This window comes from Raphanus sativus, chromosome 2 (assembly GCF_000801105.2).
Source record: "Raphanus sativus cultivar WK10039 chromosome 2, ASM80110v3, whole genome shotgun sequence".
NCBI classification, from domain to species: domain Eukaryota; kingdom Viridiplantae; phylum Streptophyta; class Magnoliopsida; order Brassicales; family Brassicaceae; genus Raphanus; species Raphanus sativus.
The window spans coordinates 38,756,027-38,775,817 of record NC_079512.1 but is presented as its reverse complement, the minus strand read 5'-3'; the positions used below and the strand labels follow the sequence as shown (position 1 = coordinate 38,775,817).

Sequence of the window (19,791 nt, the reverse complement as noted above, 5' to 3'; positions counted from 1 at the left end):
ATAAACTATGAAAAGAACCAGTGACTAAAGTTATATATAGATACACACATATGAACTATATCTATATATTTTTTTTAACCTAGGAACTTTACCAAAACTGCATTCTATTTCGTAGTTGCTTTTGTTTTTATTCCTCTACTTTTATTAAAATTACACAAAAATACTATTTTGGACTAGAAACTTGGTACTTGCCATATATCTAATCTACCAAAAATGTCTCTAATTAAGAGGTGAGTCTGTGTGTATATAATCTGTGTGTGCATATATATCCTTAATTTATTCCTCGAATAGATTGTTGACTCTTGGCTCAACCTTATTCTCTTTCTATTTCTACCTTTCTCTTTCCCCTTATTCGTCCCTCTCTTTCTACGTTTCTCCTTTGGTCTTTGTAAGATCTACAAAAACAAAACCCTAGAAAAGAGAAGAACCAGAGGAGAATCAATTAGAGAATAAAATTGATGGGAAGAGGGAAGATTGTAATCCAAAGGATCGATGATTCTACGAGTAGACAAGTCACTTTCTCCAAACGAAGAAAGGGTCTTATCAAGAAAGCCAAAGAGCTAGCTATTCTCTGCGACGCGGAGGTCGGTCTCATCATCTTCTCTAGTACCGGAAAGCTCTATGACTTTGCCAGCTCCAGGTTCCTCTTTTACAGTTATTCAATCTCAAATCTGTACATCTTTTTGATCGTGTAGATATATATGGAAGCGTGTCCTATATACAATTTTATGCTTCGGACTGGGTATATCTGAGATTTTTAGTTGTGTGATCTATTCATTTTTAGTGGATTGTTTTTTTTTCTTTTGCATCTTTCGGTCGGTATAACCTATTACATTTTACTATATGTACAATACGACCTATATGTATATCCGGCAAAATATTTATTTATTCTTAACAAAGAAAGCTTGGAAATGAGGAGAAGTGTGAGGAAGAATGATAGCTTTGAATATAAAGAACTTGTTCGAAATTTGTTTCTTGGCTTACTATGCGAGTGCTTGTGTGTAGGCATCAGTATGTTTGTGTATACATGCGTGGACAGTGACTTAATTATAGCTAAGGCTCATCGTTTGCCTTTTCACAGTTTAGATATGATTGAAAAGTAGATGAGATAACAAGTGAATGCTCAAAACATCAGTTAATTATGGAAAATTAGTTGTAAACTGAGACCACAGGATTGAAAGATTGGTGTGGAGAGGGACTTTAATTACTCAAACCAATGAACTAAACTAGTAAACACCTTATTCTAATTCAATATAGAATTATCTATTTGTAGCATGATAAACATATTCCAGATATTTTTTTGTATATATAGAACTATTTATTATGAAAGAACGATCAGATGACATTTTGTATATTAAAACTATATATGCAGGACCATGACCTTTATATTTCAGCTGAGTTAATCGTTAAAACCCTGGTTAACGGAATAAAAGCAGAGACAAGTTATATTAACTGATTTCATCTCTTTGCCGGAAATTAAAGCATTGTAAATAATCTTTTCCACCGTGAATTGAATTTGGGTGGCGGAAGTTACAGCCGTAACTCTTTTACCGTTAGGCCAACTCAACGTTGGTTATATTAACTGATTTTACCAAAAAAAGTTATATTAACTGACGTCAATATTCATGGATTTACGTAGAAAATCGTAATAGTATAGATTAAACATATATCAAAACTAATCTTAAAAAATGAAATTATTGTATTTATCTTGACTTTTTTTTGAAAAATTTGATAAAACCATTTATAGTATGATTAGTTATCAGTTCAACCAAGTAAAAAGAGTTCTATAGATGTGATTTTTTTTTTTGCAAATAATGTGAAATGAAAATTTGATATCTTATTTGATTATCTAGCAAAGATAACCTATATTATACGAGATATTTGTCAATATCGTTTTATCTCAAGTATCATAATGTTCATGAACTATTTACACATATATGAAACTTAGCATAGTTGAGCTTACCATTCTTGAAATTAACTGGCTACATGATATGCCTTGACACATGTTATTGTTCCTTGGATTTAGTTTTAAAAGTGTGGCACAGTAATTCCATTATATTTGTGACTGAACCTTGGTTTAGCTTCTTTCTTTTCCTGATGATTAGATTGCTCAAGGTTATTGCTTATACACATCTAAGCATTTTTATTGAAAAAGAAACTACCGTCCACTTAATTTACATATGTTGTTTATATAAAGGGTTGTGTGTGTGTGTGATGTATGTATTGCCTATTACAAAACCTGAGAACTTACAAGATTAAAGAGATCTACGGTGTTCTCCAAAGACATCGAGGCTTTGTCTCTTCAGTTCTCATCTATCTCTTTTCAGTTCATCCCTTGTTCTCAGAACAGGGAGGCTGACTTACTGTCTAAACAGGCCCTTAAGGCCCATAGTAGTTTCTCTTCCTCAAGCATGTAGAGCCCATGGGCTGAACTAATCTTTTCTCTCTTTTAATTTAAATCGGTTGTTCAAAAAAAAAAAAGAGAACTTATATTGTCTATATATTACATACTAAGGATACTGCACAAAACTTCAAGGCTGTGAGTTTCCTTTTATGTATGAAAAGTTTTTCAGTGGAGGAGTTGCAAGTTTCTCAATCAACTTCACATGGACAATTTCTTATATATTCGTGATAATTTGATATGATGTGAGTGAATTATAAATCACGATGAAGTTACTAACACCCAATCTTGTGAACAGCATGAAGTCAGTTATTGATAGATACAACAAGAGCAAGATGGAACAACAACAATTACTAAACCCCGAATCAGAAGTAAAGGTACATATCTAGCTACACAAACTCGAGAATATGTGCTAAAATTGATAAAGGTTTCAGACTCGTGTATATTAAATGAGAATTTAGTCAATTTACAAAGTTTGAAGTTTAATGAGTTATGTCTGCTTCTTTTGCGACGACAAGGCGTCACTTTGTACGAGAATTTTTATTAAAAAAAAAGAAGAATTTTCATTTTAAATGAAATCTAACGTCAAGAGGTGGATAGGCTTATATAGTTTGTACGTGAAAACAATTCGTTTTCATTTTAAATGAAATTCAGCGTCATATATATGTTTTTTGATAAGTTATTTGCGGTTTGTGTTGTAGTTTTGGCAGAGAGAAGCTGCAGTTCTAAGGCAAGAATTGCATGCTTTGCAAGAAAACCACCGGTATTGCCTTGAATTACAACCACTGTGTAACATATATACCATATTTTTAACATTTGCACCAAAAAAAAAAACATATATACCATATTATAAGAATTACTCTTTAATCACAATATACATGAAGAAGGAAAATAAGAAACTTTTACTTATACATATTATGATAACATGTTAATTTGCTATGAAGCAGACAAATTATGGGGGAACAACTAAATGGTTTGAGCGTCAATGAACTAAACAGTCTTGAGAATCAACTTGAGATAAGTTTGCGTGGAGTTCGTATGAAAAAGGTATATGCTATATTAATACCTTGTATTTTATTTATACTGTTGAGTGTATTGCTCAAAGATCGCTTATATAGAGTTCTATATAATTTATTGTTTTTTCCGGATTTTACAGGAACAAATGTTGACTCGTGAAATCCAAGAACTAAGCCAAAAGGTTACAACAAGTTATATGTATATATATATATATTCTCCAAAATTAATATAAGTTGCAATTCTTATTTTGCGAGTTTTTGGCTTGTGGGTGCAGAGGAACCTCATTCATCAGGAAAACGTTGAATTATCAAGAAAAGTACAAAGGATTCATCAAGAAAATGTGGAACTCTACAAAAAGGTAACAAATATATAAACAAACTTCATTTACTTGTAGTAACTATAGCTTCAAAGTGATGGCTTTAACATTCAATGTGTCTTTCAGGCTTATACAGCAAACACAAACGGATTTATACACCGTGAACTAATCGTTGCGCATGATGAATCACACACTCAAATTCGGTTGCAACTAAGCCAACCAGATCATTCAGATTATGAGACCCCACCAAGAGGAAGCGAATAACAGCAAGTGGTAGAGTTTATAACCTGATCATGAAGAACAACAAAAACACTTTAGGCATATTATATACTAATTAATTATTAATGATATAAACAAAATTCACCAGATTGAAGTTTGAAGATACGATGATATTGAAGAACAAATCGAACGTTTGGTTTGAATAAGGGACTTGAACTGGAAACAAAGAAGAAACATCAAGAAACCAAGCATGTTTCTTCTCATCATCAATCATATATTTTTTATCATTCTCTTGTGCATTTTTAATTATATAATTGAAGCATATATAATACAGAAGAAATACAAGGAAACCTGTGTTTATTATATTCTCCTGAGTATATATATTAATATGTTGTCTTTTTTAATAACCATATAGAATGGAAACGTTGGTGGAGAGACTGTGACATGAGATAATGACAAGAAACCACAAAAATAAAAAATCAGAAAATATAAAAGGAAAAAGAGGGAAAAAAATTCAAAAAAAAATTGCAACCACCAAAAGCTCAGCCAAAAGCAGAGGCCACAATGCTCTCTTCAGAGGATAAGGCCACTTGATTGTTTTTCATGATTCAAATCTGTTTCTAGGTTTTCCAGAGAGAGAGAGAGGCAGAGCAAAAATGGCGATGGCAATGGCTCTTAGGAGACTTTCTTCTTCAGTTGACAAACCTATTCGTCCTCTTATCAGATCATCTTCATGCTACATGGTAACGCCCCCTATGAATCCTCCGCTTTCGTCATCAGGACATAATCTTGTATGTTCTGATTTTGTGGTTGTTGTTTCGTACAGTCTTCTTTACCCAGTGAAGCTGTTGATGACAAGGAGAGATCTCGTGTCACTGTACGCTTTTGTTTTCTTCTCTTTAAATCCCCTTTTGTTTTAAATCTCTAGCTGTTGATTAGTTTCCTTGCGGCTGAAGCAATGTTTTTGGTTCGTTGCAGTGGCCAAAACAGCTGAACGCATCTTTGGAGGAAGTTGATCCTGAGATTGCTGACATCATTGAGCATGAGAAAGCTAGACAATGGAAGGGGCTTGAACTCATTCCATCTGAGAATTTCACATCTGTCTCGGTGATGCAAGCTGTTGGGTCTGTGATGACTAACAAGTACAGTGAAGGGTACCCTGGTGCTAGATACTATGGAGGAAATGAGTATGTTCAGACTCTTTTTTTTTTCTTTTTGCAATCAGAGAGTCACGAATTCAGTTTCAGATCCTAGACATGCTTGTTTGACCAATCTTGACTTCGTTTGAAGGTACATAGACATGGCGGAAACCTTGTGCCAGAAGCGTGCTCTAGAAGCTTTCCGGTTAGACCCTGAGAAGTGGGGAGGTAAACCAACTCTACTCATGTATTCTTACTTGTGGATACATAGAGAGCTAATTCTGAGTCATGTGGTTATACAGTGAACGTCCAACCTTTGTCTGGATCACCTGCCAACTTCCATGTGTACACTGCATTGTTGAAGCCTCATGAGAGAATCATGGCACTTGATCTTCCTCACGGTGGTCATCTTTCTCATGGTTATCAGGTACCTTCATTATTATTTATTATCCTGTTAATGAATGAATGTACACAACTGTTTCTGATTTAAAAAGAGTTTTGTTTGTTTGTTTGTTTTCTCTTTGTAATCTCATGCAGACTGACACCAAGAAGATATCTGCTGTGTCTATCTTCTTTGAAACAATGCCCTACCGCTTGGACGAGAGCACTGGCTTCATCGACTACGACCAGGTTCATTATTAAATTTGATTTAAGTCATTATTCATATTTGTTTAATCATACAACTTGGTAATCTTGATCTGCAGATGGAGAAAAGTGCTACTCTTTTCAGGCCAAAACTGATTGTTGCTGGTGCAAGTGCTTATGCTAGACTGTATGACTATGCCCGCATCCGAAAGGTATTATTCAATCTAACACAATTAGATTACTTGTAAAGCAAGAGTTAAGTTCTGAGCCAAACTCTTTTCTTTTTTTTTGTCAGGTGTGTAACAAGCAAAAAGCTGTGATGCTAGCAGATATGGCACACATAAGCGGTCTGGTTGCAGCTGGTGTGATTCCTTCACCGTTCGAGTATGCAGATGTTGTAACCACCACAACTCACAAGTCACTTCGTGGACCTCGTGGAGCCATGATTTTCTACAGAAAGGGTGTTAAGGAAATTAACAAACAAGGGAAAGAGGTTTAAAAAAACAAAACTAAAATGTTTTTTTTTTTTTAAGATTTATCTTCAGTCTTATTCATTATGTTGTTTCTTTAAAAGGTTTTGTATGATTATGAAGACAAGATCAATCAAGCTGTCTTCCCTGGTCTTCAAGGTGGTCCACACAACCACACTATTACAGGACTAGCTGTTGCTTTAAAACAGGTACACTGAATGGAACTAAAACGTTGCCTTATTGGTTTTGCAAGTCTATCTAATGGTTTGTTAAAAAATTGCAGGCAACTACTTCAGAGTACAAAGCATACCAAGAGCAAGTCCTGAGTAACTCTGCAAAGTTTGCTCAGGTGAAGAAAACAACACTCATATGCAGATTGTTCTGTTTGTTTATAGCTCTAAAAAGTTGTATTGTTGGTTTGTGCAGACTCTGATGGAGAGAGGTTATGAACTTGTTTCTGGTGGAACTGACAACCATCTGGTTCTAGTGAACTTGAAGCCCAAGGTCACTGTGATCTTTTCTTATTTACATACTCTTCTTACTTAAAACTCCTTTTTCTATTTATCTGATTTTCTTTTTTGGGGTTTGCAGGGAATTGATGGATCTAGAGTTGAGAAAGTGTTGGAAGCTGTTCACATTGCATCCAACAAAAACACTGTCCCTGGGGATGTTTCTGCCATGGTTCCCGGTGGAATCAGAATGGGTATAAGAATCATTAATTATGCTTTTGTTTTTGGAACCTTTCCCTGAAACTTCTCTGCCATTTTAGGTACACCTGCTCTCACTTCCAGAGGTTTTGTTGAGGAAGACTTTGCCAAAGTAGCTGAGTACTTTGACAAAGCTGTGAAGTTGGCTCTCAAAGTCAAATCTGAAGCTCAAGGTTTATTCATTTCTCTGATTCTCTATGGTTTATCAGTTCATTCATATAAACAAATGCTTAGAGAACTCATCTGATGTGTTCTAAAATGAAACAGGAACCAAGCTGAAAGATTTTGTGTCAGCAATGGAATCGTCTTCAGGCATCCAATCAGAGATTGCCAAGCTGCGCCACGACGTGGAGGAGTTCGCTAAGCAGTTCCCAACTATTGGGTTTGAGAAAGAAACCATGAAGTACAAGAACTGAATATGTCTTCATCCTACAAATAAGTCTTTTATTATCAATGATGCTTTGAACTTCCATGTAATGTATAGAACATACATGTACTCTATGTTATGATATTATGCGAAACATACTCACCCGAATATGTCTTTTGAAGTGATGTTAGACATATGAATATGTGATGTCATGTTACCATATTATCTTTTTATAAAATTTCAATATGACCTAGAGTGTTATTAAAACGGTAAATATGACCTACAATGTAATATTTTCAATTTCAAAATGATGCAAGCTGTGTTTGTTTTTACGGTTTTGCCCCAAAATTTATTGTAAATTTTTTAAAAACTACAATTTTTTTTTCTTTTTAATTCCATAAAGACAACCCCCTGTCTCTCTTCTTATCTTCCGTCACCAAAGACGAACGAATCCGAGAAAAATGGCGAGTTTACTGGAAACATCAATCTTCATCTCCTCGCCAGACAAGTTACTGTTTTTCCCTCCCAGCAAACCCCAAACCCTTCTTCTCCCTTCCTCTGCTTTCATCAATGGAGGAAGAAGAATGAGACGCAAAACCTCAAGTCTCACCTTTGCTACCGACACTGTCAGCACCACCACCACAACCAGTAAGCTCATAAAGTTCTCATCTTTTCTTCTTAATTACCAATAAAGTTCTTTCCTTTAGGTTCCAATTCAAAACATCTGTGGATTTAGACAAATGGGTTTTGTCATATTAGAGAATATTTTTGATAAAAAAAAATGAAAATGGTGGTTTAGGTACGGAAGTGAAAAACTTTGTTGTTGAGGATCCGATGGAAGCTGAGGTTGCTGAAGGCTACACCATGGCTCAGTTCTGCGACAAGATCATCGATCTTTTCTTGAACGAGAAACCCAAAGTTAAAGACTGGAAGAAGTATTTGGTTTTGAGAGATGAGTGGAACAAGTACAGCGTCAACTTCTACAAGCGTTGCAGAACACGAGCCGATTCTGAAACCGATCCTTTACTGAAGCAGAAACTTGTTTCTCTTGAGAGTAAAGTCAAGAAGATAGATGAGGAGATGGAGAAGCACTATGATCTTCTGAAGGAGATTCAAGAGAACCCAACTGACATAAACGCTATCGCTGCCAAGAGACGCAGAGACTTCACTGGAGAGTTTTTCCGCTACGTTGCTTTGTTGTCAGAAACTCTTGATGGCTTAGAAGACAGAGATGGTACTGAAAAAACACTAACTATGTGTTGTGGTTCCTACAGTTTCATGACTGTTTTTTTTTTTTTATGCTGCAGCTGTTGCGAGGCTTTCAGCTAGGTGTTTATCTGCAGTGAGTGCTTACGATAATACATTGGAGAACGTTGAGACTTTAGATAATGCTCAAGCGAAGTTTGATGACATCTTAAACTCTTATTCCGTGGATGCTGCCTGTGAAAAGATCAGGAGCCTTGCTAAGTCCAAGGAGCTAGATTCCTCATTGATCTTATTAATAAACTCTGCTTACGCTGCTGCTAAAGAGTCTCAAACCGTTACAAACGAGGTAAGTCACATCAACCCAAAGCTTTGAACTTTACTAAATCTTCTCATGTCTTTTAACTCCTTTGTGAACAGGCCAAAGACATAATGTATCAGTTATACAAAGCAACAAAGAGCAGTCTTAGAAGCATAACGCCGAAAGAAATCAAACTATTAAAGTACTTGCTCAATATAACAGACCCGGAAGAACGATTCTCTGCTCTAGCAACAGCGTTCTCTCCTGGGGATGACCATGAAGCTAAGGACCCTAAAGCATTATACACGTAAGTAGTAGTAACTATGATCATCCAAAACTTTGCTGTATACCTTTGATTCTAAACAAATAGTATGAACACACACACAGGACGCCAAAGGAGCTGCATAAGTGGATAAAGATAATGCTTGATGCTTACCATCTCAACAAAGAAGAGACTGACATTAGAGAAGCTAAACAGATGAGCCAACCTATCGTTATTCAGCGGCTTTTCATCCTCAAAGACACTATTGAAGAGGAGTATTTGGACAAGAAAACGTCTGTGGCTGATGGAAACACGAACAAGGAACAAGAAGACACTACTACTACTTCTGTTGATGAATTTTTGAACTGAAAGAAGGGGAGAGAGTAATTCTGTAGAATACACAGCTACATTCGAAATTACGACTGAATATGAAGGACTTATTCTATAAATTAATATTTCGTGATGGGCCGTCACGTGCAAGGCCCATATTAGTCGTGGAGAAAAGTCAACATGACTTGTAGCCCACGAAACCGGATTATTAGTATTATTTTATCTTTTACGACCTTTGCAGAAAACCATAACGTGCAATGGTTTATTGGTGAAGAATGAATCTCAACCGTTGGATCAATCTAATGTTTTTGGTCTGGATCAATCTAGTGTTACAAAAAAGGTCTGGACTGGCCCATTGTTTATTGTAATAAGCTGAAGGGGAGGCCCAAATGTTAGTCAAAGGAGGCTCAAATATTTTGGGTTTTTTAAAACATTTTTTACATTCTAGTCTGTTTTGTGATGAGAGAACAGGTGAGATAACAAACTAGAATTAAGAAACAAATTATGAATTAGAGAGATATAGGAAAGAGAGAGAAGGAGAAAGATGATTAGTTTTTAGTTTTAGTGCCAAATTTCTCTTTTTCTTTTTGTTGTGATTGATTTTAAACTATGACCAACCCTGAAAACAAGGAAAACAGAAATTCATGAAGTGCGTTTAATTATGATACAGTAGAAAACTCTTTTTGTGTGCAGTGTGAAAATTGAGATATCCAAGGAATGAAAAAAGAGAGAAGAGTGAATAAGCCTCCCCCGCAAGGAGACAAACTTGGAATATGTAATGGGAATATTTACAAATTTACAATTAATATGAGAAAGAACCAATGGAATAATCAAAAAGTAAAATTCCGAGTATATACGTAATAATACTACTAACCTACTCCATTCCACATGTTTAAGCGTTGGATTCCATTAACAAGTTTCAAGAGTATATACATGATCAAGATGGAAAATAACTATATATTGAACTCTTTACTTTCAAGGTTTCCTTATAAATGTGTGGTTTAGATTAGGGTTCACATGATATCATTTAAATGTTTATTTGTTCTTCATAGAGTATACTAATATATAGACTTTACCATTATAGAAACGAGTTTACACTTATCGAACCTACATAGTTACTTGAATATAAGAAACTCGAACTGAAATAAGAATTTTTCTTAAAAGAAAATTATACGAGAAACATGTACTGGTTTGTTTGCGGTTAGCAGGTTAATGTAATTTCTTAGTTTTAATGCAATTTAAGATGTTTTTTAATTACAATGATATTAACTATAGTTAAGCAACTCAATGTTTCTTCCGTTTCAAAATGATATATATTTTAGAATTTTCAGACTTTTAATAAAATATATTAAAATTTAACTATAAATAAATATGTTTATGTAATTTTATATTTTCTATATTTTTACAAAATAATGTACATAAAACTTTACAAAAAAATAATTAATATTTTTAAATTTCATAATTTTTCATTATTATTTGACAAAAATTACATTGAAAATATAAAAGAATATTTTTTTTAGTACAATTTTTTTTTCTATAACATGTATCTTTTTTAAATGGAGAGAGTACTATTTTAAAAATTGACAAAATATGTACTATATATATAGCTTTCTCAATATATTCAGCATTGAATTAATATTCAAATTAACAATAACTTCTGCTTTTCTTTTTTTGAATTTAGTCATTGATGTGAGCATCTATCAGACCGACAACCCAAAAAAAACTCATGAAATTTTCATGGGACTCTCTCGCGTTAGTTGTGAATTGTGAGCTCTCTCCATCACGTTAACATGTGTGCCAACCAAAGACTTTCATCTCCTTATACCTTTCAATCTCTTAAGTCTTAACCCTATAGACATTTGTGGTAACTAAAAGTTTATAAACATACATTTGTATCTTACTGGAGATTTATGCATATTCTCTTATAGCTAAAGATAAGTTTTTATAGACATATATATCTGTCATCAAAATGCGAACCCCGTGTTCAATAGTGATATTACGTAGCGCCTACTTTATGACAATTACATACACCTTTTTCATTTCACAATTAATACCAATTTAGCCATCACAAGACTTTTATTTGTTAAAAGTCTTTTATTTGTTTGTTTTTTAAAATCCGAAGGGTAGATTCTTGGCCCCAGCTTTTTGAAAATGGTTACAGTCTGTTTATTATCTTGTACTCATTACCCTGCGTCCATGCTTGCATGCAATTTGCTAATTGCTACGTCTCTGAAAACATTATTCTCCTCTCCTTTTTGGGCTCAGAAAGCTAGACTTTATCATTACTGATAATTGACATAATCAAGTGATTTGACATAAACATCAAATACCAAAACGACACGTGATGAAGGTACTTGTAAATTGTAGATTAACAATCATAACGTAACCTTGTACTTGTATGTTCCTGATACATATCGAACTACAGTACGAATCTAATTATAAATCAGTGTTCGTATGTATATACGTGTTTTCAGCCTTGCGTGTCTTCCTACGAATCCGCTTGCTTTGAGATGCGTGCCCACTCCTAAAATATAATCGTTTTGATATTCTGCTAAAACGACCAAGCGAATTTATCTGTTTTACTTTATCGGTATAGATAAAATACGACAAGTCGAAATATAAATACTTTTTTGAACATTAAATAAAAAATCGAAACTATTTGGGAACAGTATTAGTTCTCTTTTGAAAAAATTAAGACACAAATCCTCTTAAAATCGTGAAAACGATTTCACTATTGAATAGTCGTTTTACTTAAATAGCAACATTAAAATTCAACAAAGAGTTAGTTTTCTTTTATTTCTGGTATTGCCCAACATCAAGTTGCCTGTGATCTGTCTTCCCTCAAAGTCAGTTAAAGTTACATACACCTTCCACATATTGATCAGATTGGCAAAGTATCATAGTAACGAGCACAAAACGGATGTGTTCATTTGATAATTATAACACACTTACGATCTCAGAAAACCATATACACCTATATAATAAGACTACATAACAACTAAAATAAAACAAAAGCCATGATAAAAATAACTAAAATAATGTCTTTATAAGTGATATCATCATTGTGATAAATTTTTAAAGTTCTATTCGAAAAATAAAATTTTAAGTCTGAAAACAACTTGATAAAAATGACACTTGCAAAAATTATTGTATAACGAATCAAACTTTCAAGTAAAATCATGGCATGGGTTGCAACTCACAGATTTTTTCTTTCGATTCTTTTTCTAAAACAAGCTGAATAAAAACCAAGTTGCTTGCTTATTACACGTTAACATTGGTTTCTTAAGGATTTATTTCCCATCAAAACTATTTTAGATAAATACCTTTTATATATTATGGTTTAATTATTGTTAGCAAAGTCAAATCTTATTGTTGATTCCCGAACTAAAGTTGAATTTCATACCAACTACAGTACGTGGAATTCAAACGTAGGAGAGCAATCAAAAATTTTCAAACAAAAAGTTTATAAATACTTTTTTTTCATCAGAAAACTATCAAAACTATTTTTTCTTGGTTGTGGTATACTCTCTCTAGACGAGAAAACTCCGACCTCTCTCTAGAAGAAAGCGCCGTCGCGATTTCTGTCATCGGCCGATGGGTGGATTACCGTAGCCACCGTCGGCTAGGTTCTCCGTTTTGCCTTTCCTAGTTTTCTTTTCTAGCTTAGTACTATAGCGGCTCGGTTTTGTCTGACTCTTGACTCTGGCGACGCGCTTATCTATGGTGATCGTCTGACTTTGTTTCTGACGTCATCGCTTTCTCTTTAGTGCTGGCGGCCGGTTTTCGGTGGTTCCTTGGCGTCTTTGAAAAATCATATCCAGAAAGAGCTATCGAGTTCAATCGGTGAAGCTCTTCGCTGGAAGGTGTGGCGGTGATGAAGTTGGATGCGTGATGGACGCATGCCAATCGAGTGCTCCGGTGACGCGTCGTTCTTTTAATGGCGGTCTTTAACCAGAAGTTTGCGAGCTGAGGGAATTCTATACTTTCGATACTGTTGTTGGAGGTGGGTTCTCATCGGCACTGATGACAGAGCAGAGTCTCTGATTTGGATCTGGTTGGAAGACGGGAACCGGCGATCGGAAACCTTCACCGACATCTTTGGTTTCGATGTGAAGATAGAAGGACGCGTGTACTGTGGAGTGTTGGAGGCAGATACGTGGACAGTTTGAGCATCGTTCTCAAACGTGTGGAAGAATGGAGCCATTTTTTTTGTTAATGGGTTTCTGTTTAGGTCCAATTAGTTTTTCAGTTTGTCTAGTTTAGGCTTGTATGTTTTGGTTATGGGCTTGTCCCAGTTTAGGCTTGTCCCGTTTGTTAATCAACTCTATAGATGGAAAAAAAAATATTACATTATCACGTAGTGGGGCCCGTAATAAATGGTCTAGTCATCTTTATCAGACCAGCGGCTATAATGTTAAGAAGAGAAAAAAAAATATTAAAAATGGGCTCCTCCTAGGTAGGATAGATCTTAACTATAGTTAACTCTCTTAACCATTGATCAAGGTTAAATATTAACCATGGTTTAAAAAATTTAACCTTTAAAAAGCCCACTTTGGGCCTCTCTTCCCTTCGCATCATTTCATCTCTTCCATACACATCAAATGATCTTCTCCTCCGATCATCATTAATCTCTTTTATCTTTCTCAAGTCTTCTCGTTCGTGATCTCTCTTCCTTCCTCCGGTAATAATAATCAACGTCCAGGGTGATTTTTCATTACAGTGTAACGTTAAGACTTAGGAGTTAATAAGTTTTTGTGTATGGTTACAGGAAACGGAAAAAGATGTCGGCAGGTAACGGAAATGCTAACGGTGACGGAGGATTCAGCTTCCCGAAAGGACCAGCGATGCCGAAGATAACAACGGGAGCTAAGAGGGGTAGCGAAATATGCCACGATGACAGTGGTCCGACGGTGAAGGCGACGACGATCGATGAGCTTCACTCGTTACAGAAGAAGCGTTCTGCTCCCACAACGCCTATTAACCAAAGCGGCGCTGCCGCTTTCGCATCGGAGGAGGAGCGCCAGAAGATTCAACTCCAGTCTATCAGGTCCATTATAACTTTATTAACATACTAGATGATTTAGACGTTACAGATTTTTATAACTAAGTTTTGTTAGATTTAAAATATTTTATATCGAATTAAGCAAAATATTGCGTTTTCGTGTCGATCGTTTTCTTATAAAAATAACAAAATCAGGAGTTTTTTTTTTAGAATTGTCTTTTAGTTTGATATAATTTATAATTTACGTTTTTGCTCAATATATTATTTATTTTGTTGTAAGGATTATTCAGAGAGAATTTAATGCGCCATAGCGACTGTTATTACTAGATGAAATATTTAAGTACATGACACGTGGTATAAAATGACACGTGGAAAATAAATTTTAATTTTTGATGTGTGACACAGTGCATCATTAGCGTCGTTGACGAGAGAGTCAGGACCCAAAGTGGTGAGAGGAGACCCGGCGGAGAAGAAGGCCGACGGTTCCACTACTCCGTACGCTCACGGCCAGCATCACTCCATCTTCACTCCGGACTTAGGCGCCGTCAGTGACAGCTCCTTGAAATTCACCCACGTCCTCTACAACCTTTCTCCTGCAGAGCTCTACGAGCAGGCTATCAAGTACGAGAAAGGTTCGTTCATCACTTCCAATGGAGCTTTGGCGACGCTCTCGGGGGCCAAGACTGGTCGTGCTCCCAGGGATAAGCGTGTCGTTAGAGATGCCACGACAGAGGGCGAGCTTTGGTGGGGAAAGTGAGTATCCTCTGTTTTCGCAACTCTGTTTTTCCTCTGTTTTACTCTGTTTATCCTCTGTTTTCATAACTCCGTTTCAGATGGAAATCATCAAAGATTTGATCTTTTTTGAAATTTTGATTTTAGGGGTTCGCCGAATATCGAGATGGATGAACATACCTTCATGGTGAACAGAGAAAGAGCTGTTGATTACTTGAACTCCTTGGAAAAGGTATAAACTTTGAATCAACCTCTTGTGATCTTTAGAGTTTTGATCTTAGTTAATAAACGTGTTGTTACGGTTTGGGGGTTGTTAGGTGTTTGTGAATGATCAGTTCTTGAACTGGGATCCGGAGAACAGAATCAAAGTCAGGATCGTCTCAGCTAGAGCTTACCATTCACTCTTTATGCACAACATGTAAGACTTAAAAACCTTTTCCTTTTTAATGTTTATGAACAACAATGTTGTACCCTCTTGAGCCTGGCGTTGAGTGAATGAATGAATACACAACAAAATGGATAATTGGTGAGGGGTGGCAGGTGTATCCGACCAACTCCAGAGGAGCTTGAGAGCTTCGGTACTCCGGACTTCACTATATACAATGCTGGACAGTTTCCGTGTAACCGTTACACTCACTACATGACTTCCTCCACTAGCGTGGACTTAAATCTCAGTAGGAGGGAGATGGTTATACTGGGGACTCAGTATGCGGGTGAGATGAAGAAGGGTCTTTTCAGTGTGATGCATTACCTTATGCCTAAGCGTAGGATCCTCTCCCTTCACTCTGGTTGCAATATGGGGAAAGATGGAGATGTTGCTCTCTTCTTTGGACTGTCAGGTATACTGGTAGTGTCGTCACCATGATTTGGTGATGGTGAAGGGACAACAAAATAAGAACAACTGATTGCCTTTTGTGCTGTAATGAGCTGTGTGGATTGAGACTGAAGTTTTTTTTTTTTCTATGAATGTTGGTTTTTTCAGGGACCGGGAAGACGACACTGTCTACTGATCACAATAGGTATCTGATTGGAGATGATGAGCATTGTTGGACTGAGACTGGTGTCTCGAACATTGAGGGAGGATGCTATGCTAAGTGCGTTGATCTTTCGAGGGAGAAGGAGCCTGATATCTGGAACGCCATCAAATTTGGAACAGGTAAAAAGAACACACAATCTATATTTGAATTGTTATTACAAAACTGTGAGATAACAATAGAGTTTTGATCTTGTATGCAGTTTTAGAAAATGTTGTGTTTGATGAGCACACTAGAGAAGTGGACTATTCTGATAAATCTGTTACAGGTAAAAATAATTTAATCTTTATTTTCTCTTAAGCAACCGAATGATCATCGTTGATTCTTCTTGTCTTGCAGAGAACACACGTGCTGCATACCCGATTGAGTTCATTCCAAATGCGAAAATACCTTGTGTTGGTCCACACCCCAAGAACGTGATACTTCTGGCCTGTGATGCCTTTGGTGTTCTCCCACCTGTGAGCAAGCTGAATCTGGCGCAGACCATGTACCACTTCATCAGTGGTTACACTGCTCTGGTACGTTCCAAGAATTTCTTTTATGTTGGTGATCAGTTTCCATGACCTTTAAGAGCTTAACCAAACAATGTGAGAATATGTACATTAGGTTGCTGGGACAGAGGATGGGATCAAGGAGCCAACAGCAACATTCTCAGCATGCTTTGGTGCAGCGTTCATAATGCTGCATCCTACAAAGTATGCAGCTATGCTAGCCGAAAAGATGAAGTCACAAGGTGCTACCGGATGGCTCGTTAACACTGGCTGGTCTGGTGGCAGCTATGGTGTTGGAAACAGGATCAAGCTGGCATATACTAGGAAGATCATTGATGCAATCCATTCAGGTAGCCTTTTGAAGGCCAACTACAAGAAAACCGATATCTTTGGGTTTGAAATCCCAACTGAGATCGAAGGGATACCATCTGAGATCTTGGATCCTGTCAACTCGGTTAGTTTCTCTAGAAAAAGAAAAAAAAACTATCAAAACTCTTTTTGAATTATTGATAACTGATGAACTCTTGAAAAAAATGCAGTGGTCTGATAAGAAAGCACATAAGGAGACTCTGTTGAAGCTGGGAGGTTTGTTCAAGAAGAACTTTGAGACGTTTGCTAGCCACAAGATTGGTGTGGATGGTAAGCTCACGGAGGAGATTCTCGCTGCTGGTCCTATCTTTTAAGAGATGTGATGTTGTCGAAACCAAAAAAAACAAAAGATATATTATCAAGAATAAAGGACTCTGTGTGTGTGTTTGTTGAGAGAGTACTTGATATGAAGTGGTCTCGAGAACTTCCAAACGTGGTTGATATATGAAATATGACCTTATGATTTCATCTTTTTTCATTTATTTTCGTTAAAATAATTTAAGAAGAGTTTATATTGCAGAAGTGGGCTAATCATAATATTGTCTGGTCCATTGGACAAATACATAATTCATTAATGAAATAGTCATTTTTATATGGCCATTACGTAATTTCATATCTTTATACATTAATCATAACATAATATATATTCTTTAAAATAAAATTTTAACCAGGTTCAGGTTGATTAAAAAAATACTCTTAGAAAAAAGGTAGATAATATCTGAAGAAATAAAAATTATATTAGTGTTTTCTAACTCAAAAGGAAAAGAAAAGGAAACTGAAAACAGTAGAAAGGAAATTCGAAAACCCAAATCCTTTCGCCTATAAAAACTTCACAATAATATATTTGTATTTCTTCATATCCTCTCTCTCGCTCTCTTTGAGTCTCTCAACTAAATCGCAAGCTTCGTCTATTTTCCTCTGAGACCAAGCAGTATCGATCCTTCGTGTGGATTCAAAGTAAGTTTCTCTTTTAAGTTATAGTAATATCAACATTGCTAATAATTTCTTGTTGCAAAGTGTCTTTCGTTTCCAGTGATCAAACCTAATTGAAACTTGTCCTAGTTAATTACGTTATTGTATCTGGTAGAAACTTTAAACCCTAAGATTAGTTTGTGAATTGGTACTGGAGCCGCCTCATGCGTTATAATGTCGTTTTTGTCTAGTTGATTGCCGCCTGCTTTGAGAGGCAGAAACCCTAATTCTCTTCTCTTTTGTTTACTTGGTTTCTACCTTGCAGGGCAAATCACTATGTCATCAAACTATCTTACAGAACTGAAGCGACGTTCTGAAGCAGAGTTTCTTGAATTTCGTCAACGTATTAAGGAATCCATCAGGAACAAGACTCAAAACGGAAACGATCTTCTTGCTCCAACCTCAGAAGAAGACTCAATGCCAAGCAAAAGACAAAAACTACACGAGTAAGTGATATTAATTTCTTCATTTAATGCTGCTTTGTGTTTTATATAATTAAGCAAGAATATTAAATAACTCTGTTTTCTTTCTTCTTCTTATTAGGTTTGGTAGCTTCTTTGGTCCTTCTCAGCCTGGTATTGCTTCAAGAGTATTACAAGAAAGCAAACCACTTTTAAAAGACGAGCTTCTTGCCGCTAAAGCGCTCGACTCGATCCAAATTGTAAAAATCTCATCCCAACCGTTTCTGTTTCATACAAGCTCTTGTTGTTGATGCTGATGAAATTGCTTTTCTTGTAATGCGTGCAGAACAAGAGTACTCCTAGTCCAACGAGTGTCTCAGAAGCTAATGAGGTAAAAAAATTCCAAACGCAATCATTGATTTTGATGTTTTGCTTAAATGAGTGAGGTTAACTTTTGCTAATATTAATATGCCTTTTTTTTCTTGCAACAGTTGAAAAGAAAAGCTAAGCAACTTAAAGAATCAAGAGACTACTCTTTCCTTTTCTCTGATGATGCCGAGCTTCCTGTTTCCATTAAGGAACCACCTTCTTCTCTTGTTCCCAACTCTAGAGCCAGTTCCAGAGGAAGCCATTCATCAAGACCACGTTCATCTACTAAAGGTCAACCACAAACAAAGCTTGGTTCCAAATTACGTCCTCAGAGGCCAGCAGCTCCTGCAAGAATATCTGTACCAATGGACCATAGCAAGAAGCTAACTCAGAAGCCAAGTTCCTCATCAAAGCCATTGACATCTGATCCCAAAGAACAGAGGAAAGTTTCCAACGAAACCAAACGATCTTCTCAAGTGGTTCCAAGAAAACAAGCATTGCCTCCTTCCAAACAACGGGAGGTTAGCAAACCACCATTGAAGCAAGCTCATCAACTGAAGAAGAAGCTGTCAGAAGAAGATGAAGAGGCGTTGAGAATGATTAGAGAGATGTGCAAGACTGATCGTTTTGCCAGGCGTGATTTAGATGATTATGATGACAGATGCATGGAAGCTACCTTAGAAGATATCATCAAAGAAGAGAAACGAAGGTACGTACATATTTACATTACCAGCAATGGTTAAGATGTTTTTGAATATTTCCACGGGAAACCAAAGTTCATGTTTGTTTGTTTGTTTGATAACAGTGAGAAACTTGCGAAGAAAGAAGACGCGGAACAACTACGGTTGATAGAAGAAGATGAAAAGCGAGAAAGACTCATGAGAAAGGAGAAGAGACAGAAGATGAACCATTAAATCATTTGTTGTTTACAGGGTGTTATTATCGGTGATACATCATCACTTTTAGTTTCTTGTTAATATGATTGCTAATGCGATATTAGGTACAAGTCATAGTACGTTTCTTCTTTCTCTATTAATAAAAGGCATCAGATATTCAAATTTGAAGTAATCAATTAGCAGCTGGTTAGAGGTCATTTTCAAGTTT

General features: G+C 36.0%; 5 protein-coding genes across 5 annotated transcripts; all 5 read left to right on the top strand.

The window, feature by feature from the left end:
- The first annotated feature begins 279 nt into the window (after positions 1-279).
- LOC108841423 (agamous-like MADS-box protein AGL21) lies at positions 280-4,353 on the top strand. Its single transcript, XM_018614181.2, has 8 exons — positions 280-640; positions 2,700-2,778; positions 3,103-3,164; positions 3,349-3,448; positions 3,558-3,599; positions 3,693-3,776; positions 3,861-4,007; positions 4,102-4,353. Exons 1-7 carry the CDS (start codon positions 459-461, stop codon positions 3,996-3,998), a joined length of 687 nt encoding a protein of 228 aa, XP_018469683.2. The 5' UTR covers positions 280-458; the 3' UTR covers positions 3,999-4,007; positions 4,102-4,353.
- A 172-nt stretch (positions 4,354-4,525) lies between these two features.
- On the top strand, positions 4,526-7,389 carry LOC130508325 (serine hydroxymethyltransferase 1, mitochondrial-like). The gene is made up of 14 exons (XM_057003773.1): positions 4,526-4,696; positions 4,780-4,830; positions 4,932-5,140; positions 5,244-5,320; positions 5,395-5,519; positions 5,630-5,722; positions 5,797-5,889; positions 5,973-6,170; positions 6,252-6,356; positions 6,431-6,496; positions 6,574-6,651; positions 6,739-6,850; positions 6,917-7,027; positions 7,122-7,389. Exons 1-14 carry the CDS (start codon positions 4,610-4,612, stop codon positions 7,268-7,270), a joined length of 1,554 nt encoding a protein of 517 aa, XP_056859753.1. The 5' UTR covers positions 4,526-4,609; the 3' UTR covers positions 7,271-7,389.
- Positions 7,390-7,614: 225 nt separating this feature from the next.
- On the top strand, positions 7,615-9,450 carry LOC130508326 (uncharacterized protein At4g37920). The gene is made up of 5 exons (XM_057003774.1): positions 7,615-7,869; positions 8,021-8,455; positions 8,529-8,773; positions 8,845-9,032; positions 9,113-9,450. The coding sequence occupies exons 1-5, from the start codon at positions 7,683-7,685 to the stop codon at positions 9,354-9,356; spliced, it is 1,299 nt and encodes a 432-aa protein (XP_056859754.1). The 5' UTR covers positions 7,615-7,682; the 3' UTR covers positions 9,357-9,450.
- A 4,394-nt stretch (positions 9,451-13,844) lies between these two features.
- On the top strand, positions 13,845-17,413 carry LOC130508323 (phosphoenolpyruvate carboxykinase (ATP) 1). The gene is made up of 11 exons (XM_057003767.1): positions 13,845-13,998; positions 14,086-14,364; positions 14,725-15,072; positions 15,199-15,283; positions 15,369-15,469; positions 15,592-15,890; positions 16,034-16,207; positions 16,288-16,353; positions 16,425-16,603; positions 16,692-17,030; positions 17,116-17,413. The coding sequence occupies exons 2-11, from the start codon at positions 14,099-14,101 to the stop codon at positions 17,257-17,259; spliced, it is 2,001 nt and encodes a 666-aa protein (XP_056859747.1). The 5' UTR covers positions 13,845-13,998; positions 14,086-14,098; the 3' UTR covers positions 17,260-17,413.
- A 352-nt stretch (positions 17,414-17,765) lies between these two features.
- On the top strand, positions 17,766-19,751 carry LOC108841418 (uncharacterized). Its single transcript, XM_018614173.2, has 6 exons — positions 17,766-17,902; positions 18,183-18,363; positions 18,461-18,578; positions 18,665-18,709; positions 18,810-19,396; positions 19,493-19,751. Exons 2-6 carry the CDS (start codon positions 18,194-18,196, stop codon positions 19,599-19,601), a joined length of 1,029 nt encoding a protein of 342 aa, XP_018469675.1. The 5' UTR covers positions 17,766-17,902; positions 18,183-18,193; the 3' UTR covers positions 19,602-19,751.
- Positions 19,752-19,791: the final 40 nt, after the last annotated feature.